Genomic DNA, 26,808 nt, shown 5'->3' with positions numbered 1-26,808 from the left:
TTTTGACCGCTTGATTTTAAGAGGACGTATCTAATTAGTCATGCCATATTAACTTAAAGTAAATTTAAACTTAATTAAAAGACCTGGACCGGGTAAATAAGTTCGAGGTGCAATGAGCAAACAGAAGAAATATAAGTGAAACAAGATCGTCTCAGGTTTCTAAGAATACAGTAAAGTGCTCTCGACCAATGAGATTGTAGGATTTTGGTGTCTCTTTATTGTGAAAAATGAATGTGTAGCATGTTCGTAGTAATGGTTTATCCTACTATTTGGATCTATTTGCAGTTCTAAACAGAGAGTTTATATGAATTAATTACAACTGCCCCGAAGCACATTTACCAGATTGAAGGTATCTTTCACAGTGATTGGGTCTGACTAAAGTAGACTTTTTACCTCTTTAAATGTTATTATGAAAAATAACAACTATAAAAAAAAAAAAAAATAGAAAATAATTGTTTCCACTATTCTGATATAATAAACAAAACTGAAATTTGATTTACGCTTAAACTCTCTTACAGAAATTTAGATACTAAATTTGCATTGGACAGCAATGAAAAATGCATGAGCAGGTTTGTAAAATAAATAGAAGGCTGTTCAATTTCAAGTAATTGTTTTCTTTTGTCAATTAGATTTTAGTAGATGGTCTCATAGTCAATTATAGTACCTCACTTTCTTATTTGTTAACATACACTTTTACATTATACATTAAACATACTTCCTGTTACAGTTAGACTTGTTGTTGGATTGTTTGTGCTGGTCCCAACTAGATTTCTGGCCTTGCAACTGTATACTCCTTGGTCGGTTGATGCAACACTGTTTATGGTCAAAGATGGACTATTGACTGAGACGCCTGAATACTTTCCATTTGAGTTTGAAATAGAGATAGGGTCTGTCGTTTGTCCTTGATTATTGGTAAAGGTCCACTGAACTTCCTGTAGAGCACTGTTTGGCGATTGGACTGTACACCCCAGAATAATTTGTTGTCCTAATATTTGAGTATATGACGGCTGTGGAATGGATGTTACTGGTGGTGTTCCTAAAATGATTATGAATATACCATGTATACATTGAAAATAACGATTTTAACTGTAAATGTTAACTTGTTGATTAAATGTTTATATCGAGTTTCTTTCTAGGAATTTATCGCTCCAACAAGGTTGATTAATAAAATTACTATTTGGAACATTAGAGGACTGTTAGGTGAGTTATTGGTGGTGTGCCTAAAATGATTTCTAATGCATATTAAAAAATGATTTTAACTGTAAATGTTAACTTTTTGCTTTAATGTTTATATCGCGTTTCTTTCAGGACATTATTGATCCAACAAGATTAATTAATAATTAATTAATAAAAAAAACCTTTCTGGAACATTTTTAGAATTTACTACTGACTTCTATTAAATCATTTCGTTATCATATGTATATTTCAGATACCAAACAGAATCAAATATAAATTGAAATTGACATCTTTGTTATCTTTCCTTATATTTTACTTTCACTTTTAAGCGTAAAAATTGGTTCCTTTTAAAGAAAGATTATATATCCGAATAGCAGTGTAAACAAACACATATGTTTTGCAAAGGATGTACATTTATGAAAACATACTATCATGTGCAATGTATGACAATATCGGATTAAAAGTCTCTTTTGCTGGTTTGTAAAATCCCACCTTTAATTGCAGACTATGTGTACCAGCAAACCTCTGGTTTGAAAACCAATACATGCGCAAGGTTTGTAAATTATATATAACTAGTTTTCTGTGCATAAATGAATGAAATTAAAAACGACCTAATTCATCACATTAGTATTTGTAAAACTCATAAAGATCATCAAAGCAACATGCACGAATATGTGTCTGCTATGCAGAATAAGTTCATCTTTGAATATAGCGTAAAACTGATACGTTTAATAACCCTCTGTTCACCATTGTCGCGAATCCGTCCATCCGTCTGTTTGGTAGTCCGTCTGTTCGGCAGATTTTTGGAAGATTTTTACTAGAAGCTTTTATGACTCATATGGAAGAAATTATTTATGTTTCATCTGAAGCTGAATGATTTTAACTTGTACTGAGTAAGCAATTTTTGATTTCACAGAGCATTCACTTCCTGATTGGACAAGAATATTTTTCGTCAAACACATCTTATACAATCAAAAATATTCTTAGCTCCGATTGCAGGGAATACAGATGGGTGCGTTCCTAACCTTGACAAAGGTTAACTTAGAGTTAACTTGTTGACCGCTTTCTAAGTTAACTTGAGAATTTTTAAGCAGTCAAGCAAGTTAACTTCGTGGTTGGTGGACCAGACCTACGGTCTGCATTTTTAGGACTGCTGCAGACCTATCGACAAGTCTGCTCCAGACCAGACCTGTGGACAAGTCTGCTTTTGACCAGTCCTGAGGACAGGTCTGCCCCAGACCAGACCTGTGGACAAGTCTGCTTTTGACCAGTCCTGAGGACAGGTCTGCCTCAGACCAGACCTGTGGACAGGTCTGATCCTGACCAGACCTGAGGACAGGTCTGCTTCTGACCAGACCTGTGGACAAGTCTGCTATTGACCAGACCTGAGGACAGGTCTGCTTATGACAGATTATCGTTATTAGAGTTTTCATATCAGCCTTGAGCTTTCCGTATGATTAAAATATGTAAACAACATTTCGCATTGTTTTTCCACAGATATTATTTATTATTTACTCGCTAGACTCTACTAGATATTATACAAATGCTCTCTTTTATTTGATATACTTGTATTCTTATATAAATAAAAAATGGCTATACGATCACCATGATCACACAGAGTTTGTTTTATTAGAAGGCGGATAGAAAGGTTATCCAACGCATTGGAACAATATTCTTATATCACGGGATATCGGCAACATTGTCTACGTTACTTCGTTCCCCGTTGTTTACCTGTCCCTTCCTAAATTTTACTTTATGCATAAATTTATACTTGCATGGATATTTCATTGATATTCAACTTGTTTGCATTGGATTTACTATTCTATTTCCCGCAAAATATTCTAACAGAAATTGTACAGTGTCCGTAATCATACGGTGTGGTAAAACTATCAACAATCTCGTCAAATTTGTCAGATTTATCGAGAGATTTGTCATTGCCGATATTTATATGGGACATCCTAAAATTATACTCAATGCGCACTCTAATGAAATAGTTGCCACTTGACGTTTAACTATAAACAAAATCAATCAACCGACATAATAGATTCCAAGAAGAGAACCTCGTATACTTTTTTTTATTAAATCATTGTAAATAGTAAAAATGAATTCAGACATGTCAGTGTTGGTACTTTGATGATGTGGCATAATAGTTTTGTTTTACACGTACACCATCATGAACTCATATATATGATCTGACTGTTATAATGAATAAATAGATGAAATTCTGACATTCTCAATTAGAATATTTTTTGCATTAATAGTTTTCCAATATTATTGATTACGTGTACATTTACGGTCCTAATAAAATGTGAACAGGAGCGCCAGGAGAAGACATGAAGGCGCTCAGTACAATGGTATGCGGGTATATAGATTTGTAAATAAAAGTGCACATATGATCAGTTTTGGTCAACTAGTTTTGTTTTCCAAGTCAGCATGAGGTATTAAAACTACTGAAATTTTGTTACGTATCAATATTTTGAATAAAAGGAGGACACGCTGGTATCCTAAATTTATGCGAACAAAAATTTGTTGTTATTAAATTGCAATATTGCTGTCCATTGTCATGATTATATTATACATTGATTCCTGACATAAAAAATATGGCTGATTAATACTACTGTATGGGCGTATGTCATGGTGTATATAGATTTACAAATTAAATACACATATGGTCAGTTTTGGTAATGCGGTCAAATAATTTTGTTGTACAAGTCAGCTGGAGGTATCAAAACTACTGAAATTTTGTTACGTATCAATATTTTGAATAAAATGAGGACATGCTGGTATCCTAAATTTATGCAAACAAAAATTTGTTGTTATTATATTGCAATCTTGCTGTCCATTGTCATGATTGTATTATACATTGAATCCTGACATAAAAAATAAGGCTGATTTACTATGCGGGTATATAGATTTACAATTTAAAGAACACATATGGTCAGTTTTGGTGGATGCGGTCAAATAATTTTGTTGTGCAATTAAGTCAGCTGGAGGTATCAAAGCTACTGAAATTTTGTTACATATCAATATTTTGAATAAAATGAGGACATGCTGGTATTCTAAATTGATGCGAACCAAAATTTTTTGTTATTATATTGCAATATTGCTGTCCCTTGTCATGATTGTATTATACATTAAATCCTGACATAAAAAAAATGGCTGATTTACTATGCAGGTATATAGATTTTCAAATTAAAGTGAACATATGGTAATTTTTGGTGGATGCAGTCAAATAATTATGTTGTACAAGTCAGCAGGAGGTATCAACACTTCTGAAATTTTGTTACGTATCAATATTTTGAATAAAATGAGGACATGCTGGAATTCTAAATTTATGAGAACAAAAATTTGTTGTTATTATATTGCAATATTGCTGTCCATTGTCATGATTGTATTATACATTGAATCCCGACATAAAAAATATGGCTGATTTACTATGCAGGTATATAGATTTCCAATAAAAGTTCACATATGGTCAGTTTTGGTGGATGTGGTCAAACAATTTTGTTGTACAAGTCAGCTGGAGGTATCAAAACTACTGAAATTTTGTTACTTATCAATATTTTGAATAAAATGAGGACATGCTGGTATCCTAAATTTATGTGAACCAAAATTTGTTGTTATTATATTGCAATATTGCTGTCCATTGTCATGATTGTATTATACATTGATTCTGGCATAAAAAAATATGGCTGATTAACTATGTGGGTATATAGATTTACAAATTAAAGTGCATATATGGTCAGTTTTGGTGGATGCGGTCAAATAATTTTGTTGTACAAGTCAACTGGAGGTATCAAAACTACTGAAATTTTGTTACGTATCAATATTTTGAATAAAATGAGGCCATGCTGGTGTCCTAAATTGATGTGAACAAAAATTTGTTGTTATTATATTGCAATATTGCTGTCCATTGTCATGATTGTATTATACATTGAATCCTGACATAAAAAATATGGCTGATTTACTATGCGGGTATATAGATTTACAAATTAAAGTGCATATATGGTCAGTTTTGGTAATGCGGTCAAATAATTTTGTTGTACAAGTCAGCTGGAGGTATCAAAACTACTGAAATTTTGTTACGTATCAATATTTTGAATAAAATGAGGACATGCTGGTATCTTAAATTTATGCGAACCAAAATTTTTTGTTATTATATTGCAATTTTGCTGTCCATTGTCATTATTGTATTATACATTGAATCCTGACATAAAAAATAGGGCTGATTTACTATGCGGGTATATAGATTTACAAATTAAAGTGCACATATGGTCAGTTTTGGTAATGCGGTCAAATAATTTTGTTGTACAAGTCAGCTGGAGGTATCAAATCTACTGAAATTTTGTTACGTATCAATATTTTGAATAAAATGAGGACATGCTGGTATCCTAAATTGATGTGAACAAAAATTTGTTGTTATTATATTGCAATATTGCTGTCCATTGTCATGATTGTATTATACATTGATTCTGGCATAAAAAATATGGCTGATTAACTATGTGAGTATATAGATTTACAAATTAAAGTGCACATATGGTCAGTTTTGGTGGATGCGGTCAAATAATTTTGTTGTACAAGTCAACTGGAGGTATCAAATCTACTGAAATTTTGTTACGTATCAATATTTTGAATAAAATGAGGACATGCTGGTATCCTAAATTGATGTGAACAAAAATTTGTTGTTATTATATTGCAATATTGCTGTCCATTGTCATGATTGTATTATACATTGAATCCTGACATAAAAAATATGGCTGATTTACTATGCGGGTATATAGATTTACAAATTAAAGTGCATATATGGTCAGTTTTGGTAATGCGGTCAAATAATTTTGTTGTACAAGTCAGCTGGAGGTATCAAAACTACTGAAATTTTGTTACGTATCAATATTTTGAATAAAATGAGGACATGCTGGTATCTTAAATTTATGCGAACCAAAATTTTTTGTTATTATATTGCAATTTTGCTGTCCATTGTCATGATTGTATTATACATTGAATCCTGACATAAAAAATATGGCTGATTTACTATGCGGGTATATAGATTTACAAATTAAAGTGCATATATGGTCAGTTTTGGTAATGCGGTCAAATAGTTTTGTTGTACAAGTCAGCTGGAGGTATCAAAACTACTGAAATTTTGTTACGTATCAATATTTTGAATAAAATGAGGACATGCTGGTATCTTAAATTTATGCGAACCAAAATTTTTTGTTATTATATTGCAATTTTGCTGTCCATTGTCATGATTGTATTATACATTGACCGTTATACATTGAATCCTGACATAAAAAATATGGCTGATTTACTATGCGGGTATATAGATTTACAAATTAAAGTGCATATATGGTCAGTTTTGGTAATGCGGTCAAATAATTTTGTTGTACAAGTCAGCTGGAGGTATCAAAACTACTGAAATTTTGTTACGTATCAATATTTTGAATAAAATGAGGACATGCTGGTATCTTAAATTTATGCGAACCAAAATTTTTTGTTATTATATTGCAATTTTGCTGTCCATTGTCATGATTGTATTATACATTGAATCCTGACATAAAAAATATGGCTGATTTACTATGCGGGTATATAGATTTACAAATTAAAGTGCATATATGGTCAGTTTTGGTAATGCGGTCAAATAATTTTGTTGTACAAGTCAGCTGGAGGTATCAAAACTACTGAAATTTTGTTACGTATCAATATTTTGAATAAAATGAGGACATGCTGGTATCTTAAATTTATGCGAACCAAAATTTTTTGTTATTATATTGCAATTTTGCTGTCCATTGTCATGATTGTATTATACATTGAATCCTGACATAAAAAATATGGCTGATTTACTATGCGGGTATATAGATTTACAAATTAAAGTGCATATATGGTCAGTTTTGGTGGATGCGGTCAAATAATTTTGTTATACAAGTCAACTGGAGGCATCAAAACTACTGAAATTTTGTAACCTATCAGTATTTTGAGTAAAAAGAAGACATGCTTGCACCCTTAATTTAGGCGAACAAAAATGTGTAGTCATTATTTAAATGAATTAAACTATTGCTGATTGTGGCTGCATAGTTCAAGGATGTATATATATATAACTAACAAGGACGTATACACCTAACATCAAATATACTTCTTTTCAAAAATATACATAATATGATTGAATTTGATCTCGGAATATATATATATATATTCAGTGCCTGTTATCATTGTAACCGAGATCGTTTTTATAATAGATAGATTGTCAGATCACAGATAAATTTGTGTTACGTTCTGTGCGTACTTATTTTCAAAAAATTGTATTTAATCCTGTTCATAAAACGGAAGTATTAATTTTCAAATTACTTTATTTTCGATGTTATATACTACGAAACAAAGATATTAAAAATATTTTTTGTTAAATCAACGAAGAGCGGTCCTGGTTACAAGTTAACTTAGTGTTGAGCAGACCAGTCAAAAGTTAACTTGGGAACAGGTCTGGTTTTGATCGGATTTGTCCAAGCAGAAGTTAACTTTGTGGCAGGACCGGTTTACAAGTTAACTTATGTTAACTTTATGACAGGACTGGTTCCGAAGTTAACTTATGTTAACTTTATGACAGGACTGGTTCGAAGTTAACTTATATCAATAGCGGACCTGTTTCCAAGTTAACTTTTTGGCAGACAAAAAAACAGTCCTAGGACCAAGTCCGCTTTTCAGGTTAACTAGATTTTGGTCCTAGGACTGGTCAGAGCAGTCCTATATTCGGTCACAGGTTAACTTTGACCAGTCCAAATGACTGGTTATCAAGTTAACTTGCTGTACAGGTTAGGAGTGCACCCATCTGTAGTTAAATATTTGGTTAACAGTTACACATTAATGAGTTGTAAAGTGTAAGCAATGTATACACATATCTGTCATGTCTGTCAAGAACTTCCTGTTTGCGATAATTTAGGATATTTTTCAGAACTTAATGTACAATGAACATTTCGTGAAATGTTTCATGGCTCTTTTTGAAGTGAATGATTTTATGTATTTAACTGTAGTTCTATTATACTAATTAGTAAAAAGTAAAATCACAAAAATACTGAACTCCGAGGAAAATTCAATTAAGGAAAGTCCCTAATCAAACGGCAAAATCAAAAGCTCAAACACATCAACGAACGGATAACAACAGTCATATTTCTGACTTGGTACAGGCATTTTCTTATGTAGAAAATGGTGGATTGAACCTGGTTTTATAGCTAGCTAAACCTCTCAATGACAGTCGCATCAAATTCCATTATATTGTCAACGATGCGTAAACAAAACTAGCAGACACAATAGGTGTAAAAATGTCAAAAATAGGGGTACAGCGTAAAAATGTCAAAAATAGGGGTACAGCAGTCAACATTGTATTATCATCTTAATCACTATGAAAACAACAAATGTAACGAAGAAGCACAAAAAGGCATACATCAAATTTAACATCCTCATTTTGCTTATATTATACGATTTTATTTATCTATGTAAAATCCACCCATAAAGGATGGAAGGTTTTAAGTACTGTTGTAAGTTGTAAGGCGTGATCATATGTAACACTTACCATGCAGCCACTTCCTTTTTGTTAAATTTTTGAACTTTTACAACTCTTATTATACATGCAACGTTTGTGTCAAATCTATTTTGTATCTAATTAAAGGGAATACTTTAGAATGATTCAGTATACATGTCGTCTAAATCAATGACATGCAGCTGTACACAGGTCCAAAATCCGTATTAATCTTGTTTTATCATGTTTAGCATATTTGTGGTATGGAAAGAAGATTTGGTGATTGTAATATAAATACCTTCAATATTATTACAGAGTTATCTTATTTCCCCCTCTATAATTATAAGATGACCTTATTTTCACTAACAAAACTCAATGTATACAGATATTTACCAACAGGGTTCACATTAATGGTATCTGTATTCACAATGTTACCAGTGACAGCATCAATGCCTCTACACACGTAGTTTCCACCATCAGATTGCTGTACATTAGTAATTGTCAGAGATTCAGTAGCGACAGTACCACCAGTAAGTCGTGAATAAGTGTCTATATTTAGTTGAACGTTATCTTTAATCCATATTATTTGAGATGCAATACCTTGAGTTACAGCACACTGCAGAGTTACTGAGGACTGCAAATTTGGAGTATACTGGGTGACTGGAGCGTTAATTGCAATAGGTTCTACAAATGACAAGCATTACACCAAATATAAGCAGTTATTTACAAATGTAAATTGAACTAGAACCAAACAAACAACAACGATGTGCAATTTACAGATATGTTGCCTATCAGCTTTGTTATCACCTTTTCGTAGCAATTGAGATCCACCGGTGTTCTGTTGGGCTTATGTTCAGCGCGTTTTTGCATATTGTTTTGTTTATACTGCTTAAATTTTTTTAATCGTTTCTATTTTTAAACTGTGGTATTCTCTTCGCCTCTTTAATAGAAGTAGCAGAACATGTTTTTTTAGGGTCAGTGATTAAATCGAGGTAAGCCATTATCCGAAAACAGTTTTCAATGGTATTCATTTATAAACTATCATTAGAAATAACAACAAGTAGTAGATCACAGTGGTGCAAATACTGGATAAACCACTTAGTGTTGACTATACAAATGGTTACCCGGAAAAGATAAAACTTGTAAAAATCACCATGTGTACTCATTGTATTATACAATCAGAAATTATTATACACATTGTGGAAATGTAAAAATGATACAGCTCTGTTGGAAAATTTTGATACATGGACTTCATCTACAGCACTTAATGATCGTACGACTTTTGTATTTGTTATTTTTTTATGTTAGATACGGTATTGTACAAAGTAAGATATTGTTTGGCATTGGATAGTATTTCTATTCAAGTCGATGATAGAAAAAAGTTATATCACAACTGAAACTTATACAAAAGTTAAATCATCTGTACTGTTGTTACTGTTGTTATTTATAAACAAAAACAAGACCAGATTGTGGGAAAATGATATTGCTGGCACTTTCTGTGTTTTTACTGAAGAAACATTATACAAATAAATTTTGCTCGTGAAACCTAAATATCTGACTTTTTACCTTTCGTCTATCGTAAATCACATTTAATGTAAATGCTGTTAAATATAGAGCAAACACACAAAGATCCTACAAATTCTTTTATACATGTTTTTCATCATCAAAATCAAATTAAAAACAAAATCAAAACAAGATACACACGATTTACTTTGCAGCAGATGTAAACTGAAACTAATCTTAGAAAAACAGTATCTATAAGAATTGATGAAACTAGTTAACTTTATTATAGTAATACGGCATTATATTATCTGCTCTTCAAAGGATAATGTATATTCCGTTGATATTATGCATTAAACAAATATGCGAGAGTAATCAATACGGTTTCACATAATGTTGGCTCAAGTAATGCTATTGAAAATGTTTTAGATAACCTCATTATAGAAGGTAAGTTTCAAGTTTTGCAGTTTTGCAGTTTTGCAGTTTTGCACAAACACTTCCCTTCCCAGTTTTTGCAGAACTAAAAATTGCAAAAAAAAAGTAAACTGTTATCATGAAGTGTTAACAGAGGTGTATCTTAACCGTTAAACTGTTTGAGTTTTTTTTTTCTTTTTCTTTTTTTAAATTTGAGGTTGTCGGTTTGAATGGCGACCAATATATTCCTAATCGATGATGGAGAATATAGGTATTAACGGTTTTTGGATATCACTTCTTCGGTGATGAATAACATTTATTTTTTACAAAGAAACACGAAAGAGAAAAAAGCTTAATTACTAATTCTAAATGATTACATTCCATTCTCAATTTTATAACAATAAATTTGATAAACCATAAACAATTTTTTTTTTAAAGGAACCACATTTCATGATGAAAATTTAAAAAAAACAAACATTAGTTTTAAAATATCTTACATTTTTTGCACTATGTCATTACTGTAACAAAGGATATCCTATTTTTAAAACCAATTGAATAATATATTACGTGTTGACGGTTTACAATAATCTAATGAACGAATCTACTAGTTTTCTTTGTGTCGTTTGATAATCATTGACCGAACAATTATAGTCTTTTATATTATAACAGTATGAGAATAAAAACAACAATGATTGTTACGTGTCAAACAAACAAACATGTGTATTTTCTTGACTAGATCAGATGTTAAATGTTCAAAATAGAAATACTCACGAGCGACTGTAATTTGTCTGCAGACTGTCTGTGGAGTAGTAGATGTGGTTGTATGTGTAACATCACAGCAAATGGTGTCTCCATTGTTAACAATCACTGGGCTCCAGGTAAGTGTACCAGTAACATCATAGGATTTTTGATCTAATACACTGTTAGATGTAAACTCAGTAGTAAACTGAGTATTTTTATTTTGATTTCGCATGCTCATAACACCTGCTGGATAACCATTGGCAGAAACACATGTCCATATGCCTTGTTGTCCTGGTGTTAAAGTGGTCGGACCAGTCAAAACTGGTGATTCTGGTGAAACTATTCAACATATGTAAACATACGAAATCAATATAACACGATTGCGCTGTCCAATCTTAAGTTTATTCTTACTTTAAAAACAATGATTGAATAATCATTCATGTTAGACATATGTACGTCAGCAAAAAAACGGTTGCAATAAATAATCTGATTAGAATGTTTCAAAATATGAATGACAGTTCAATATTTCCCCCTATATTTTCAACTATTTCAAACATGTCTGTTTATCAGATCCTGTTCATGAACAATATCTTATACAAATAATGTACATAATTGTGGTGGTTTACTTATTCTTTCTATTTTGAAGCAGCTTTTAAAGATGTTATATGACGCTAGTGCTATAGATGGTCATTTTCATGTCTGACTCATATATTTCCTTTCCAGTAGACAGTAGGTGTTATTTCATGCTCGTCATTAATTGATCATATCGATATTATATTTATTGTTTCCTTTTAATATCTATTTTGGATGCTTTTAATAAAATACTAGACGCTTGAGATAATATAAAGTCCGTTAAAATTATCGTCAGCAAGTATTAAAGAGAATGGCGAAAGATACACAAATCAAGACGAAGACATCCTTATTCGTTTATTTGTTATCATCTTTGTCGCCTTAACACATTAAAAATCTCCTCTTATATTTGATGTGTTTCCCTCAGTTTTAGTTTGTTACCTGGATTTGTTATTTAATTAATCGATTGATGAACTTCGAACAGCGATATACTGCTGTTGCCTTTATTTATTAAAAACAAATACTTATTTACTACTTTTCACGAATTATCTGTATTTTTACCATAACGATTCACTTATTTTTCTTGATGATAGATAACATAAGTGCAAAATAATGTCAATGTTTTTTTATCATATATTTAGTACAAAATACAGCAGTTTTGTATCTCTAAGGAAGGTTCTTTTTTCCAGTTTATATCACCTACCCTGTATCGCATACCCCGTATCGCATTCCTGGCGTGACGTCATAATTCGAATGACGTCAACGTTTGTCCTATGACGTCTAGTTGCTGCATTTCCGTGCATAGGACAAATGTCCTATCATCTCAACTAAAATCGATCTTTTTTCCAAAAAAAATATACTAGTAACTTTACGAGCAATCTGTATATATATATATTTATTTAATATGATCCGTTCATCCTATATTGACTCTTAAAATTCAAGAGTCGAGTCTAACTAAAAATGAGGATACTTTTTCTAAAAATGAGGGTACTTTTTATATGGCTTTCCAATAACCGTTTCGATCCCTAACATCACTGAAGAGACATTTATTGTCGAAATCCGGATCTGGTGTACTAAAAAAATATTGCCACCGTATGTTTGTGGCATAACATCGTGGCCACAAGTTAAAATTGTTTTCTGTTTAGTATTAAATTTATATTAAGATCCATTTTGTAACATCTTGTGATCAATTTTATTTGGCAATCGCCAATGGCAGTCAGCAGGGTAAAAGAACATCAGTTGTTCGACCTGTTAGTCAAATGCGTTTTGTTTAAATATACTTTTTCACTTTTTTGGTCTTTTGGAAAATGTTGTGATGTTTTTAAACCCTTCTACAACGAAATTTGTTTTACATGCACACGTATAAAAAGTGCGGTTTTTATCCAGCGCAATCATAGGTTTGAACGTAGTTTTCAATTTAGACTCGTTTATATTTTTTCGTTTGGGCTTGTATCATATTTTCCCTCAGGTTAATATGATCTGTTCATCCTATATTGACTCTTAAAATTCAAGAGTATAGTCTATCTAAAAATGAGGGTACTTTTTATATTGCTTTCCAATAACCGTTTCGATCCCTAACATCACTGAAGAGACATTTATTGTCGAAATCCGGATCTGGTGTACTTAAAAAATATTGCCACCGTATGTTTGTGGCATAACATCGTGGCCACAAGTTAAAATTGATTTCTGTTTAGTATTAAATTTGTATTAAGATCCATTTTGTAACATCTTGTGATCAATTTTATTTGGCAATCGCCAATGGCAGTCAGCAGGGTTAAAGAACATCAGTTGTTCGACCTGTTAGTCAAATGCGTTTTGTTTAAATATACTTTTTCACTTTTTTGGTCTTTTGGAAAATGTTGTTTGTGCTGTTTTTAGACCCTTCTACAACGAAATTTATTTTACATGCACACGTATAAAAATTGCGGTTTTTATCCAACGCAATCATATGTTTGAACGCAGTTTTCAATTTAGACTCGTATATATATTTATATATATATATATGAAAAAAGACACAATAAGATGTAGAAATATCTGAAGTTTTATTGTTTATTTGGTCTGCATAATTTTGCGAAGTTTGTTTTAATCACCTGATTGATTAAATACAAATGCAAATTTTACGATTTTAATTTGGTTAGAATAGAAAGCAAACCTTCAAGAAATGTTTGTCTAGCTGTTTACCGCATGAGAACATCAAAATGATCATGAATAACATCATCGCCAAATAAGCAATAAAGCTTTAAATATTTCTACACCTTATAATAATATTTGAGAAATATTAATTTTAGTTAAAATAATAGCTTCGACAGTATCGTTAGTATATGCATTTTAAAACATGGCCTTTAAACTTATATTGAGAATGTAATAAGGTTATTGAGGACATTACGATGTGGATATTAAGCAAAAAAGGAAGTCTATATAGAGAAAAAAAACAAGTCAGCTGGAAAAATACAGGAAATCATAATGTTCTTTTCTAGCTTATAATGTCGGACGATTAAAAGAAAAAAAGGGATATCCCATTTTTCTGATTCTATTAAGATATAGTATGATGAACAGAATCAAACATGGCAAAATCGGTATCGCATGCTGTATCACCACTCGACCAATATCAGCCCTCGGGACTGATATTGGTTTCTCGTGGTGATACAACATGCAATATGGATTTTGCCATGTATTATTCTATATGTATCAATAAGCAATAATGCAATAATGTTTGCCAAATTAGCAACCGCTATTTGATTTTGGTAATATTCGTACCTTCGGATTAATTATCTAAAGTATGCTTAATTTTAAGGAAAAGATACTGAAACTATTTTTGCATGGCTTTGAAATGCAAACATTTCTTTTATTAACTGTAATATTGGAATATCATTTGCAATCTGACATAATAAATTTTTGTCTTCTTCTTCCTAGTATGTGGAAGACTCTGGTGCTGAAATGTGGAATAAATCCAAAACGGAAGTCCCTAGTCATCTGGCAAAATCAAAAGCTCAAACACATCAAACGAATGAATAACAACTGTCATAGTCCTGCTTTGGTGCAGGCGTTTCTTATTTAGAAAATGGTGAATTGAGTCTGGTTTAATGGCTAGTCAAACCTCTCACTTGTTCAATCAAATTCAATTATATTGACAACGATGCATGAACACATATCTTGCCGCCTTACGTTGTATCTGTTCAATTTGGTTTTGTTTTGTTATGAATCCAAAACAGGCGAGAAGTACTCGATGGTCTGACACACAAGTTGGGTGTATGTAAGGATAATGTGTGCTGTTTTTTTATGATTCTACGTAAATGTCCTAGAGTTTTAATTGACTTTGAAGTCATATTACCAATATTAGACCCTAGTCAATATCATTGCTAATTGTAACACTTACTCGCTGCCCTTAATATGATTATGTAATTTATATTAAAATAAGTTATAATGCCTTTAGATAATTTATTTTATGTAAAATGCAATGTAATTTGCAATTCGTCATTATAAATGCCTTAATGTAATTCATATATATAAGATTTGAATGATATAAGGATAAAGATACTTTGACATTTTAACTTTTGTTTGTGCTGAATGCAATTATGTCACTTTCGTAATTAAAATCATGAACCCCCATTTTTTTGGTACATTTTGTACATGAGGATTGGTTATGTTTGGCACTCATGTGGTTTTTATGCTAGGTTCATGAAAACAAGGTTTATATCAAGTTGTTCATTTATTTAACTGTGCATTTTCATTTTGGAAACTTGTGTCATTATGAATTTCACATTTCATTTTGAAATGAAATTTATTTTTAGAAATATGCAGGAATGCTGTTAGTCAATCAAAATAACGTAATATAATGAAACATACATATAATGTCACCATTTCAATATGACCAAAACATTTTGAAAGGATTGTTTAACGGGAAAATTTTGACTTTCCTACAAGCAAAAACAAAAGTTTTCAATTAGAAGGAATTCATTACAGACTACCGTTAAGTACAACTAAGACTGTTAAGTAAAGCCCTGGTCACAACGAACCCACGACACATTTATGCAGCGCCACGACATTGAATCTATTATTTGGTCAAATCACGGGTCATCTTTGATCGACTGACGACAGTCGCACGATATTTTAAGCATCATGGCGCTGTTGTGAGTTGTTGGACGAGAATTGGACATGTACTTTTATTTTGCTATACGATGTTTTGTCGTGTCACTGTCTTTTGAGAGTGTCTTCCACGGTCGTGTGACTGTCGTGCGATAAACACATTGTCATAAGTACCTCCTCATACCATTTTAATTACAAGAATCTTACGACCGTCGCACGTCTGCCGTCAGTTTTACGACAGTGGTACGTTCGTCGTGCAGCATATTTTCGTTTTATTAAGAAGAATTCAATTTGGCGAAAATAAATGTTTGGAACAACATACACTAAAAACTGCTCAGAGTCTGAATTGACCAGTTTTTGTGCTCGACCAGTAAAATCGAGCACACATTTTACTCGACTAGTCTCGACATTGTCTCGACTGTACTTACCTGTACTTAAGTGTACTCGACTAGGTCTCGACTTTACTTAGTTAGTCGATTCAGTACTTGATGATCTTTGTGTAGTCTGAAATAGTCTTGACTAAGGCTCGACCTGTCTCGACCTGTCTAGACTAGTCTTGACCTTCAAATTTAGTTTTGACTGGTGTAAATCAGCCAATCTAACTAAATTAAATATTGATCTTACAAAATTCAAGCTTATTAGGTGGTTTGTTTTATTGCTGTGAAATGAAAAAAAATAATTTTACAATATGTCAAAATAAAAATTATTATATAAAAATTCAGATAGGCATCTTTAATTTTTTTTATAACTTTTTAAAATCAACTTGGATTTTCATCAAATTATGCAGCTATCTTAGATATATATCAAGCTTACTGAATCCCATTTCATTTAGTTTATTGTTGTATTGCTGTTAAATTAAAGAATTAAAGTTATCTTGGTAAAAAAAGCTAGGATTTGCAATTTGGACAAAAAAGAGGTAGTACACTTTAATTTTTTTTGACAAAACCTAGCTTTTTTTAACCAAGATTACTTTAATTCTTAAATGTTACAGCAAAACAACAAAAAACTTAATGAAATGGGATACAGTAAGCTTGATACATATCTAAGATAGCTGCATAGTTTGATTAAAATCCAAGTTGATTTGAAAAAGTTATAAAAAAAATTAAAGTGTACTATCTCTATTTTGTCCGAATTGCAAATCCTAGCTTTTTTTTTACCAAGATTACGTTAATTCTTAAATTTTACATCAATACAAAAAAAACTAAATGAAATGAGATTCAGTAAGCTTGATATATATCTAAGATAGCTGCATAGTTTGATGAAAATCCAGGTTGATTTGAAAAAGTTATAAAAAAAATTAAAGATGCCTATCTGAATTTTTATATAATAATTTTTATTTTGACATATTGTAAAATTAAATTCTTTCATTTCCAAGCAATAAATAAAACTACCTAATAAGCTTGTATTTTGTAAGATCAATATTTAATTTAATTTAGCTAGATGGGCTGATTTACACCAGTCAAAACTAAATTTGAAGGTCAAGACTATTCGAGATTACTTTAATTCTTAAATTTTACAGCAATACAACAAAAAACTAAATGACATGGGATTCAGTAAGCTTGATATATATCTAAGATAGCTGCATAGTTTGATGAAAATCCAAGTTGATTTGAAAAAGTTCTAAAAAAAAATAAAAAATGCCTATCTGAATTTTTATATAATAATTTTTATTTTGACATATTGTAAAATTAAATTCTTTCATTTCACAGCAATAAATCAAACTACCTAATAAGCTTGAATTTTGTGAGATCAATATTTAATTTAGTTAGATGGGCTGATTTACACCAGTCAAAACTAAATTTGAAGGTCAAGACTAGTCGAGACAGGTCGAGACTGGTTGAGACTGAGTCGAGACTAGTCGAGACAGGTCGAGACTAGTCAAGACAGGTCGAGACAGGTCGATCCATGGTCAAGACTATTTCAGACTATACAAAGATCATCAAGTACTGAATCAGACTAATTAAGTAAAGTCGAGACCTAGTCGAGTACACTTAAGTACAGTTAAGTACAGTCGAGACAATGTCGAGACTAGTCCAGTAAAATGTGTGCTCGATTTTACTGGTCGAGCACAAAAACTGGTAAATTCAGACTCTGAGCAGTTTGTAGTGATGCTGTCTGCCGTCTAAAGAGGGTGGCACACATATGGTCATGTTAGCGTTGATTCGATCCCATGAACAGTATAGGAACCAGCAAAAAGCTCAACGTTGGTTGGTTGGTCCATGGATCGAACGGCGCCAAAAGATGGGACAGTATAGTACACTGATGCAAGATGCAAGAATTGAAGTGGGAATCTGCCGTTGATTTCGTTGGATTCATGCAGTGGAACATGGCATGTTTCAAGAGCCCTTGCTAAGAGTCGCCTAAGGGTCGACAGTCTTCTACAGTGACACGAAAGTGACACGAACGTGACACGAAAGTGACACGAACGTGACACGATAGTGACACGACAGTGACACGACAGTAACACACGCATCCAATGACATTAAACCTGAAGAAAAATAACACAATACAAGTCACGACTGCCGTACGACTGTCGCACGACTGTCGCATGACCGACTTGCGACAAATTACAATTTTTTTTTTCTGTCGTGTACCCATCGTGGAACCATCGTGATCTAGTCGTTGCTGATGTGACCACTCGAAATATATTTTTGACATTTTCCACGACAAAAAATCCTACGATCTGTTGTGACTAGGGCGTCAATGTTGAAAGATTGTCAAAAGATGAAACCAAACACTAGGTGACATATTTTCAAAAAAATCAAAAAAATCATTGAAATAAAGACTTTTGAAAAACTATATGTATTTGTACATCTAGTATCGTACCGATATTGCTCCTCAGTCCGGTAAAGAAAATCAAATTCATGTGTAACGTTTGTGTAAAACAAAATCATTCTTTTTTTCTCGGGTGATGTTAAATTTTGACCCAAAAATTGTTTCATATGGAGATGTTGGAACTCTGTCATATAAATAAAGGCAACAGTAGTATAAAATCGGAGTAACAAACTAAAACTAAGAGAAACGCATAAAATATAAGAGGAGAACAACGACACAACATTAAAATGTAACACAAACAGAAACTAAGCATTAGACAAAATCCGATGAGAATAACAAATATAACATCAAAACAAAATAAATGAATTTAGGATAGAAAAGTACCGTGACACGTCTTATAGTAATGTGAATTCACACTCAAATATAAGAGAAAGCAATTGACACAAAGGAAACACGACGTTAAAATGTAACACACACAGAAACGAACTATAATATAACAATGGCCATGTTCCTGACTTGGTACAGGACATTTTGAAGAAAAAAATGGTGGGTTGATATAAAAAAGAAGATGTGGTATGATTGCCAATGAGACAACTATCCACAAAAGACCAAAATGACACAGATATAACAACTATAGGTCACCGTAAGGCCTTAAACAATGAGCAAAGCCCATACCGCATGGTCAGCTGAACTGGTTTTGTGGCATGCCAAACCTCGTACTTTAATGGCAATGTTAAATATAACATTAAAATGACAACATCATAGTACAGGACTACAATACAAATACAATTGGAGAACATATTAGACAAAGAACACACATGAATAATAGCTAACAAAAGGCAGCAGATTTAAAATTCAATATTTCAATAATTTAAAAAATGTCACACTCAGATGAAATATGTTTGGCATAGGACTTCTTTTAAACTTAATTTTACTATGCGTATTGCTGTACTGTTTTTTTTTCTATATTGAGTAAAGGTATAAGGGGAAGGTTTAGATTTTACTAAACATGTTAAACCCTGCTGCATTCCTGTAACCAGTCAGAAGCCTCCCACCTTTAAGTATAATGAATTTTATTTCAGTTCATTTATATGTTTTGGAGTTCAGTAGACGTCCATTTTCACTTAACTAGACTAAGTACACATTTTGTTTAGTGGCCAGGTGCGGTAATTCTTGCTGTGTTGAACACTTCTTGGTGGTATGTGGTTGTTTTTTCCTGCTCTTTGGTCGCGTGGTTGTCTCTTTGACACATTATTTACCCATTTCCTTTCTCAGTTGTATTGAAATAAGTTCTCACGAATGAAAGATACTTGCTTGTTTAATTCGTTTTTATTTAGTACCTTTAACATTTTTCGAACAATCATCATTAGATGTGACAAACAGACTTCATATATTTCTTCCACTGAATTGGAAACTACTATTAGAAAATTTCAGAAGTTGCAGAAATATAGAACATTCAATTTTAAATTTTCATGTAAAACCTATTTTGGATTGAACCTAAGTTTATCACTTTCTAGTGGACTGTTATGTAAATCGTGACAAAGAGCCGAACTTGATTTTGAATGTAGAAGAATCTGATGAAATTCTCGCAAATGATAACAATTTAAAGTGCTTTTCTTCAAGTATTCTAGAAACACTGCCATTTTTATAAACAACGCATTAGTTAAAGAGAACAAAAGTATGTATGCATAGGAATAATCCTTATTTTGTTTTCATATGTTTCAGTTTGAATTGTAAAATAACGTAAAGGTCCAAATGGCCGGTTGTTGTTATTTTACCCGCTTATTAATAAAATGTTTAAAATTATCATAAAATACGTGTTAATATACTAAAAATGTGTGTATTGATCATGATGACAAAGATAGATTGATAACTGTATTAAATATCGTTCACTTTCATGTCTTCGTTTTCAGCGAAGAACCGTACAAAGTCTGTTCGTATGTCATATGATAAGTTATAAGTTGGTTGACGACTGTATTTTGGTCTTAAGGTTATTTGACTATTCATCTATATCAAGTACAATTTGTATCACATATAAAACAGCCATAAATAATGGCATGCATATGGTCAATAACGTAGTAAACGGAAGTTGAAAGATTTAATGGATGTCAGCAAACAGACATTATTCCACGTTAAAGCTTAAGGACAATGAACAAGAGTTTACAGTTCCGTGCATTTAAACAAAGTCAATCTCATGCTGCTGAAATTATCAACGACTGCTGAATGAAAAGGAAAAAACATTATTTACCGATTGAGATTTGGTGTTTATTCCCTAGGCTTTTGTATTTATCAAAATGATAACAGCAAATTGTATACGTAATCTTGCAGTAAAACCTGTAAACGTTGAAAAGGTGTCGTAATAATGAATATGTATATTACTACAAAAAACATGGAGGTTAAAAAAATTAACAAGTTTAATTCAATAGACATATTCTTACAAATATACACGTCTTTATGTAATATTCACATCTGTACTTCGTGTGTATATCGATGCATTATTAAAAAAGCAAATGACTTAATTCTGCGATTTTTTTTTTCACGTTATGCAGACTACCAAACAACAAACAAACTGTGTCTACCGATAGACCAAACCTTACAATGTACAACATCCTATATAAAAGTGAAACTTACAGTGTACCTCAATATATTTAGTAGTACTTAAAGGATTTTGTAGTACACCATTTTCAGCCTGGCACTCTACAACCTCTAAATGGTCATCTTTGGTAGCAGTAAACGTTAAAGATGCTGTCACTGCTGTACCAGAAGTAGTTGTAGAAACACCAGTTGTTATTTCTATGTCGTCTCTGAACCATTTCACAGTCGGCGGTGGATCACCTCTGGCAGACCTACATAGTAATGTTATCTGTGCATTAAGAACAAGGACAGGAGGTCCGTCGATGACTGGTGGTCCAGGAGGGATCTGAGATGAAGCTATAAATATAATTTAAGTCGTTATCATGAAGTGTATGTTAATTTCATAGATTTGTAAATTTGCATTCATATACACATATAATTGTAATTTTATTTCTAAATTCTGAATATCGACCTGATGTAGAATCTGGGTTGAAGTTATGATTATAACTAATGTCATTAATTGAATGAAGTGTATGATAAGTGAAGTTAATAAAAAAATATGCCGAAATAATATTTTAATAAAACTTAATAAAGCATAGAATCATCTTGTTGTAGTAAATTCTCAAACATAGTGACTTATTACATAAATATTTCGACAGTTTAATGAAAATTAACAATAACCAGTTATGATTTTTTAATGTGTTATTTCCGTTCAACTGCAATTCGTGATTTGCAGAATTGACGCGATAATGACTCGCTCTGAAAAAAACGACAAAATATCTCCAAGTATGATTGTACTGTAAAGAGAAATGCCAACATGCACTTCTTATTGGCATTAAACTGAAGTTTTAGAAAATAGGCATCAAAACTACATGACTAAACGTTATATCCATCAAAATATTTTTAAACGGCCTTAGATTTTCAGCAGGTGAACAAACAACATATCAACCTTTATCTTAATTAACGAAATCATTTAAATAAGGTTGTTTTCTCATACATATCATGCTTGCAGTTTAGAATTTCTATTTTTTCCGCTCTACAGATACTTGTAATACGGAGTATGATTGCCAATGAGACAACTATCAACCAAAGTTCAAATAAAGTGGATGTGAGCAGTATATTTGAAAATTGAATATCCGAACGTAGAACTTCAAACAAACAAAAATGTAAATTACCATTCTATTTTATTTTTTTAAGTGCTGAAAATATATTTTATACACAATAGAAAGAAAAATGTTGAATAGTTTGACAATTTGTCAACATCTGGTTTAATTCCGTTAAATTCTTTCATTGCAGCAAAATATCAATTTGGCATTTGACAAAGATTCTGTGTTGTTTGCCTAGAAAATGTCCTGTGAATATCACTGCCAATTATTTTCAATTTCTCTAAACGCCGTAGAGGTTTCAGAAAAACGAGTATTTATTATCCAGCATGTACACTTTTGTAGGAATTAATATTGCAGTAGTGACTTCTTTTATATAGGCGGAAGATATATTTTAAAAAGACTCTTAGTTAAGGACTTTCATACACCCACTTAACCCATGGGTTCATTTTATATTGTTAAATGTCTTATATTCTTGACTTTCTGTTTTGTCCGCTAATGAAAAAAAATGAATGATGCAATATCTTTTAAATCATCTTTTAAGATCGATATTCATATTCAACAAAAAAATTAAAAAGGGTTTTTATGTGAGGGAAATTTTGTTCATAGTTGAAAAAAGTTCACTGCTAAGGAAACGGCTTTTCTGTTGCAGGCTTTTGTAGTTGCCCCAATATATTACCATCTGTAGATAACCAACGCTTTCCTTATGTAGAAAGCATATTGAGGACTGTTATTGTGAATTGATAATGGGTGTTGCTGTTTACGGTTGCCTATTGTTTAATCTGATTGTAAAATTGACAATTCAATTTGGACATTTAAATTGAGCTGTTGGTACTGTTATAGCTGAGTATACCTTGATGCTACCTGTACAGGTTTTTTTATTCACATATTCAAACCTTACAGCAATCCTTTTTCCTGAAGTGTTTCTTCACCTAGGATTATTCAAATTAAAAAAAAATGATTTCAAATCCCCAATAAATATGATTTATCTTATTTTTACCAAAATGTCTAAGTTAGTAAAATATTTAATTAAGCATTGTTAACTGTATGTTAATATGCATGAAAATTAAAACTGTTCTTTCATAATAAAGATTGTTTTTAAATGTTAACCCTTATATTTACAAGTAGTATTGTCCAGTTGCCAGTGAAACAAGAAAATCAATTCAGGTGTAATCAGTTTCAATTTTCAGATGGATAAGTTGAGATTTCTTCACCATGTTCACAGGAATTCTTATTTGCAATGTTTAAAATCTTTTGGTATCAATGTGCATACCATATTTGATTTAATTTGTTTAAATTCACTTCTCAGATTCCTTTAAATAGTAATTCTGCTTCTTATATCGTGACTGTTTTTCCAAGAATTTAGTGTCATGAAGTTATCAAGGAGGAACTAATTCATTCAAAAATGTTTTGTAAGCTTTCATATGATGATGTACATGGAAAATTAGAAGTAATTTTGGAGTATACCTTGTAGTGTTTTTTATTTTAAATCTACTATGATAGGACTTTTGAGCATACAATGCTGTGTTCACTGAAAGAAATTCAATTTTCATAAGATTGGATTTAGTTATGTAAAATATTTCAAAACTGGAATGCAAATAGAAGATATCGTGTAAGTTCAACCAACATGTTTCAGTGGTTTTAAATGTGATTTTTAAAACATTCATTAGTAATTTTGGGATCTATTTTAAAGATAATCAACCTGTTAAATAGTCTTTACGTGAGGATAGGTTCTACATGCATGTGAATTTGAAATAATTATTATAAAATTCTGGGTTTGATATTGTTTAATTTAGACATATATCAAAGGAAATTAAAAAAATATGAAACTGTGGATCTAGCGAAATCAAGTGATCTAGTGAAAATATGAATAAAATATTTCAAAATATTATTAACGTCAGGAAAATATTTTGAATATAATGATAAAAAATAACAAAATTATATAAATATATGAATGGTATTAGGATTCCTTTATTTGCTTTAAGATTCTCGAATGATAAATATGGGAAAGTGATTTAAATTAGCAGTTTTATAACAATTATTGAAACATGAAATACGTTTGCATCTTGTGACCATACTCTAGCTTTATTTTTATCATTTATACTTATTAAGACTGAATGCATATATTAAGAAAACATCGAATCCTTTATTCCACATAAATAACTTTTGAAATTATTTCGCAAAAATTGAAACAGATTTAATAACACATCAGTTTGTGAGTGCTTGCTGATGGTCTTGTTTACAACACCTTTGTTTGAAGAAGTAATGGCACATTGCAAGAAAAAGAAATGGCAGACTAAGGTATGGTATCCTCCTATCTGCTTTACATAATGGAATTCTTTATTTTTCTTCTATCACTTCGCTAATAGTGGATTGGACAACTAAAATGTCAACATTTTGATAAATTATTCCCATTGTGTAGTGGAAAACTAAATCAGCCCGCCTCAGAAAGAATACGTGATCGGATCTCATAGATGGAAGTGATAAACCAATTTCTTATATGAAAATAAATTAACTTAACTTTTCTTTCAATTTCAAAAAATTCTTCAATGTATACCTTACTTAGGTCAAGGGCGACTATTTTTTCAAAGTTTTTGGTGTGCTTAATTCCACCTTTGATATTTTCCATTGATACAGTCCAGTATATACTGCGTTGTTATTGGTAGTTCATTGAATGTTTACCTTTAAAGGGTAAGTTTTGTTGTTGCTTGAACGAACATGTTTTAAACAAAGACACGTCTCAGAGATTTAATTCTGACGTTAAAACCTGCGGAAGACCGTTATGTGTTATTTTACGGGTATCAACATGTTAATGCTTAGATATATATTAGAATATGTAGTATGAGTGCCAATGAGATAACTTTCGATCCAAAGTCACAATTTATAAAAGGTAAGTCATTATAGGTCAAAGTACGGCCTTCAACACGTAGCATTGGCTGTCACACAACAACACCAAAAATGACTATTGATAAGTCATGTAAACAGGAAAACCAACTGTCTAGTTTATAGACAAGAAACAAAAAACACTAATTAACCACATAAACAAACGACAACCACTGAACAACATTCAGACATATATGTATGGAATAGCTTCACTATATCTTTGATAGGCATGAGTAACGATACATGTATAATCATCCTACTTTCATCCCTCTTAATATTGAAATAGATTTTTAGCTCCATGAGGTAATGATTGTTTGTAGTTTTTAATGGCTGCATTAAATAAAATACGCGCATTACAGATAATCATATTTGGTTGTAGACCAGAGGCTGATAGAGTGACAGCAAATCCTTCTCCGTGTGGAGGTCGAACCCTACACAGTTGAGCAAGTTCCTTTTAAGGTCAATATCCAAATTTAAGAACATTGTTCGATCCTCAATGCTCTCCAACTTTGTTCTTGTTTGGCTTTATAAAAATTTTGATATGAGCGTCACTGATGCGTCTGATGTAGATGAAACGCGCGTCTGGCGTACTTAATTATAACCCTGGTACCTTTGATAACTACTAGCATATAAAAAAAAACCAAGAATTCAATTGATGATGAAATCAAACAAAACATTTGAACCTCAATTTTTACCAATTGAATAAAGGAGCCAAAAATCCAAAATTCTTAAATGCATGTGTAGATTCAGCATTTCAAAGCACCCCATAAATTCTATTTTTGTTGAAATCAAACAAAGTTTAATTTTGGACCCTGAATTTTGGAACAATTTGAAAACTAGGCTAAAAAAATGCAAAATTTAAAAAGAGGTTTAGACTAAACATTTGAAAGATAAATTTGTATTCAATTTATGTTAAAATTTTGTTTTTGACCAAAATGAAAACTGGGTCCAAATCAAAGATAAATATGTCACTTCAATTATAATATTTCTAGATGTGTGTTATTTTAAAGGTGAAAATTATTGCATGAATAAATTTAAAGTAAATACATTGCCTAATTCAAATAGATGTACAAATGTCTATATATAGTTATGGCCAATATCTATTATACAAATTTGGTGCAGTGTTATAGGAAGAATAAAAATCGATTATTATCGAAAGAAAATTATATTTGAAAATGTAGACCCAATCACATGATTTTAAGTAAAAATTTTACATTCACGTCCTGTCTAAAATCAATTTAACAATTACAGTCACAAACAAACTATCTATTCATGTACTAAGCAATTACACCATTTAGATTTGAAAGATTTCGCTAAAGCTTTTTCATTTTAATGAACGGACACATTTGGTAGCCTCCGACCACTCGGCCGCGTACCCTACCGCAGAACATCCCTAAATCAATAACCGATTTTTAGGTAAATAAACAATTGCCACGTGCTGATTGTAGATGCGCAACAAATCCATAACGAAAAGAT

General features: G+C 31.6%; 1 protein-coding gene across 1 annotated transcript in view; it reads right to left on the bottom strand.

Moving 5' to 3' along the window:
• The window catches only part of LOC139523601 (hemicentin-1-like), a 327,025-nt gene that overhangs the window by 299,131 nt on the left and 1,086 nt on the right, over positions 1-26,808 (bottom strand). The window contains exons 2-5 of the mRNA XM_071317738.1: positions 21,404-21,703; positions 11,372-11,680; positions 9,080-9,370; positions 716-1,036 (exon numbers count right to left, since the gene is read on the bottom strand). Coding sequence (XP_071173839.1) covers positions 716-1,036; positions 9,080-9,370; positions 11,372-11,680; positions 21,404-21,703 — 1,221 coding nt within the window. The remainder of the gene's footprint in view (positions 1-715; positions 1,037-9,079; positions 9,371-11,371; positions 11,681-21,403; positions 21,704-26,808) is intronic.

The sequence above is a fragment of the Mytilus edulis genome, chromosome 5 (genome assembly GCF_963676685.1).
Source record: "Mytilus edulis chromosome 5, xbMytEdul2.2, whole genome shotgun sequence".
In the NCBI taxonomy this organism is placed as follows: Eukaryota; Metazoa; Mollusca; class Bivalvia; order Mytilida; family Mytilidae; genus Mytilus; species Mytilus edulis.
This window is presented reverse-complemented; position numbering and strand designations above follow the sequence as displayed.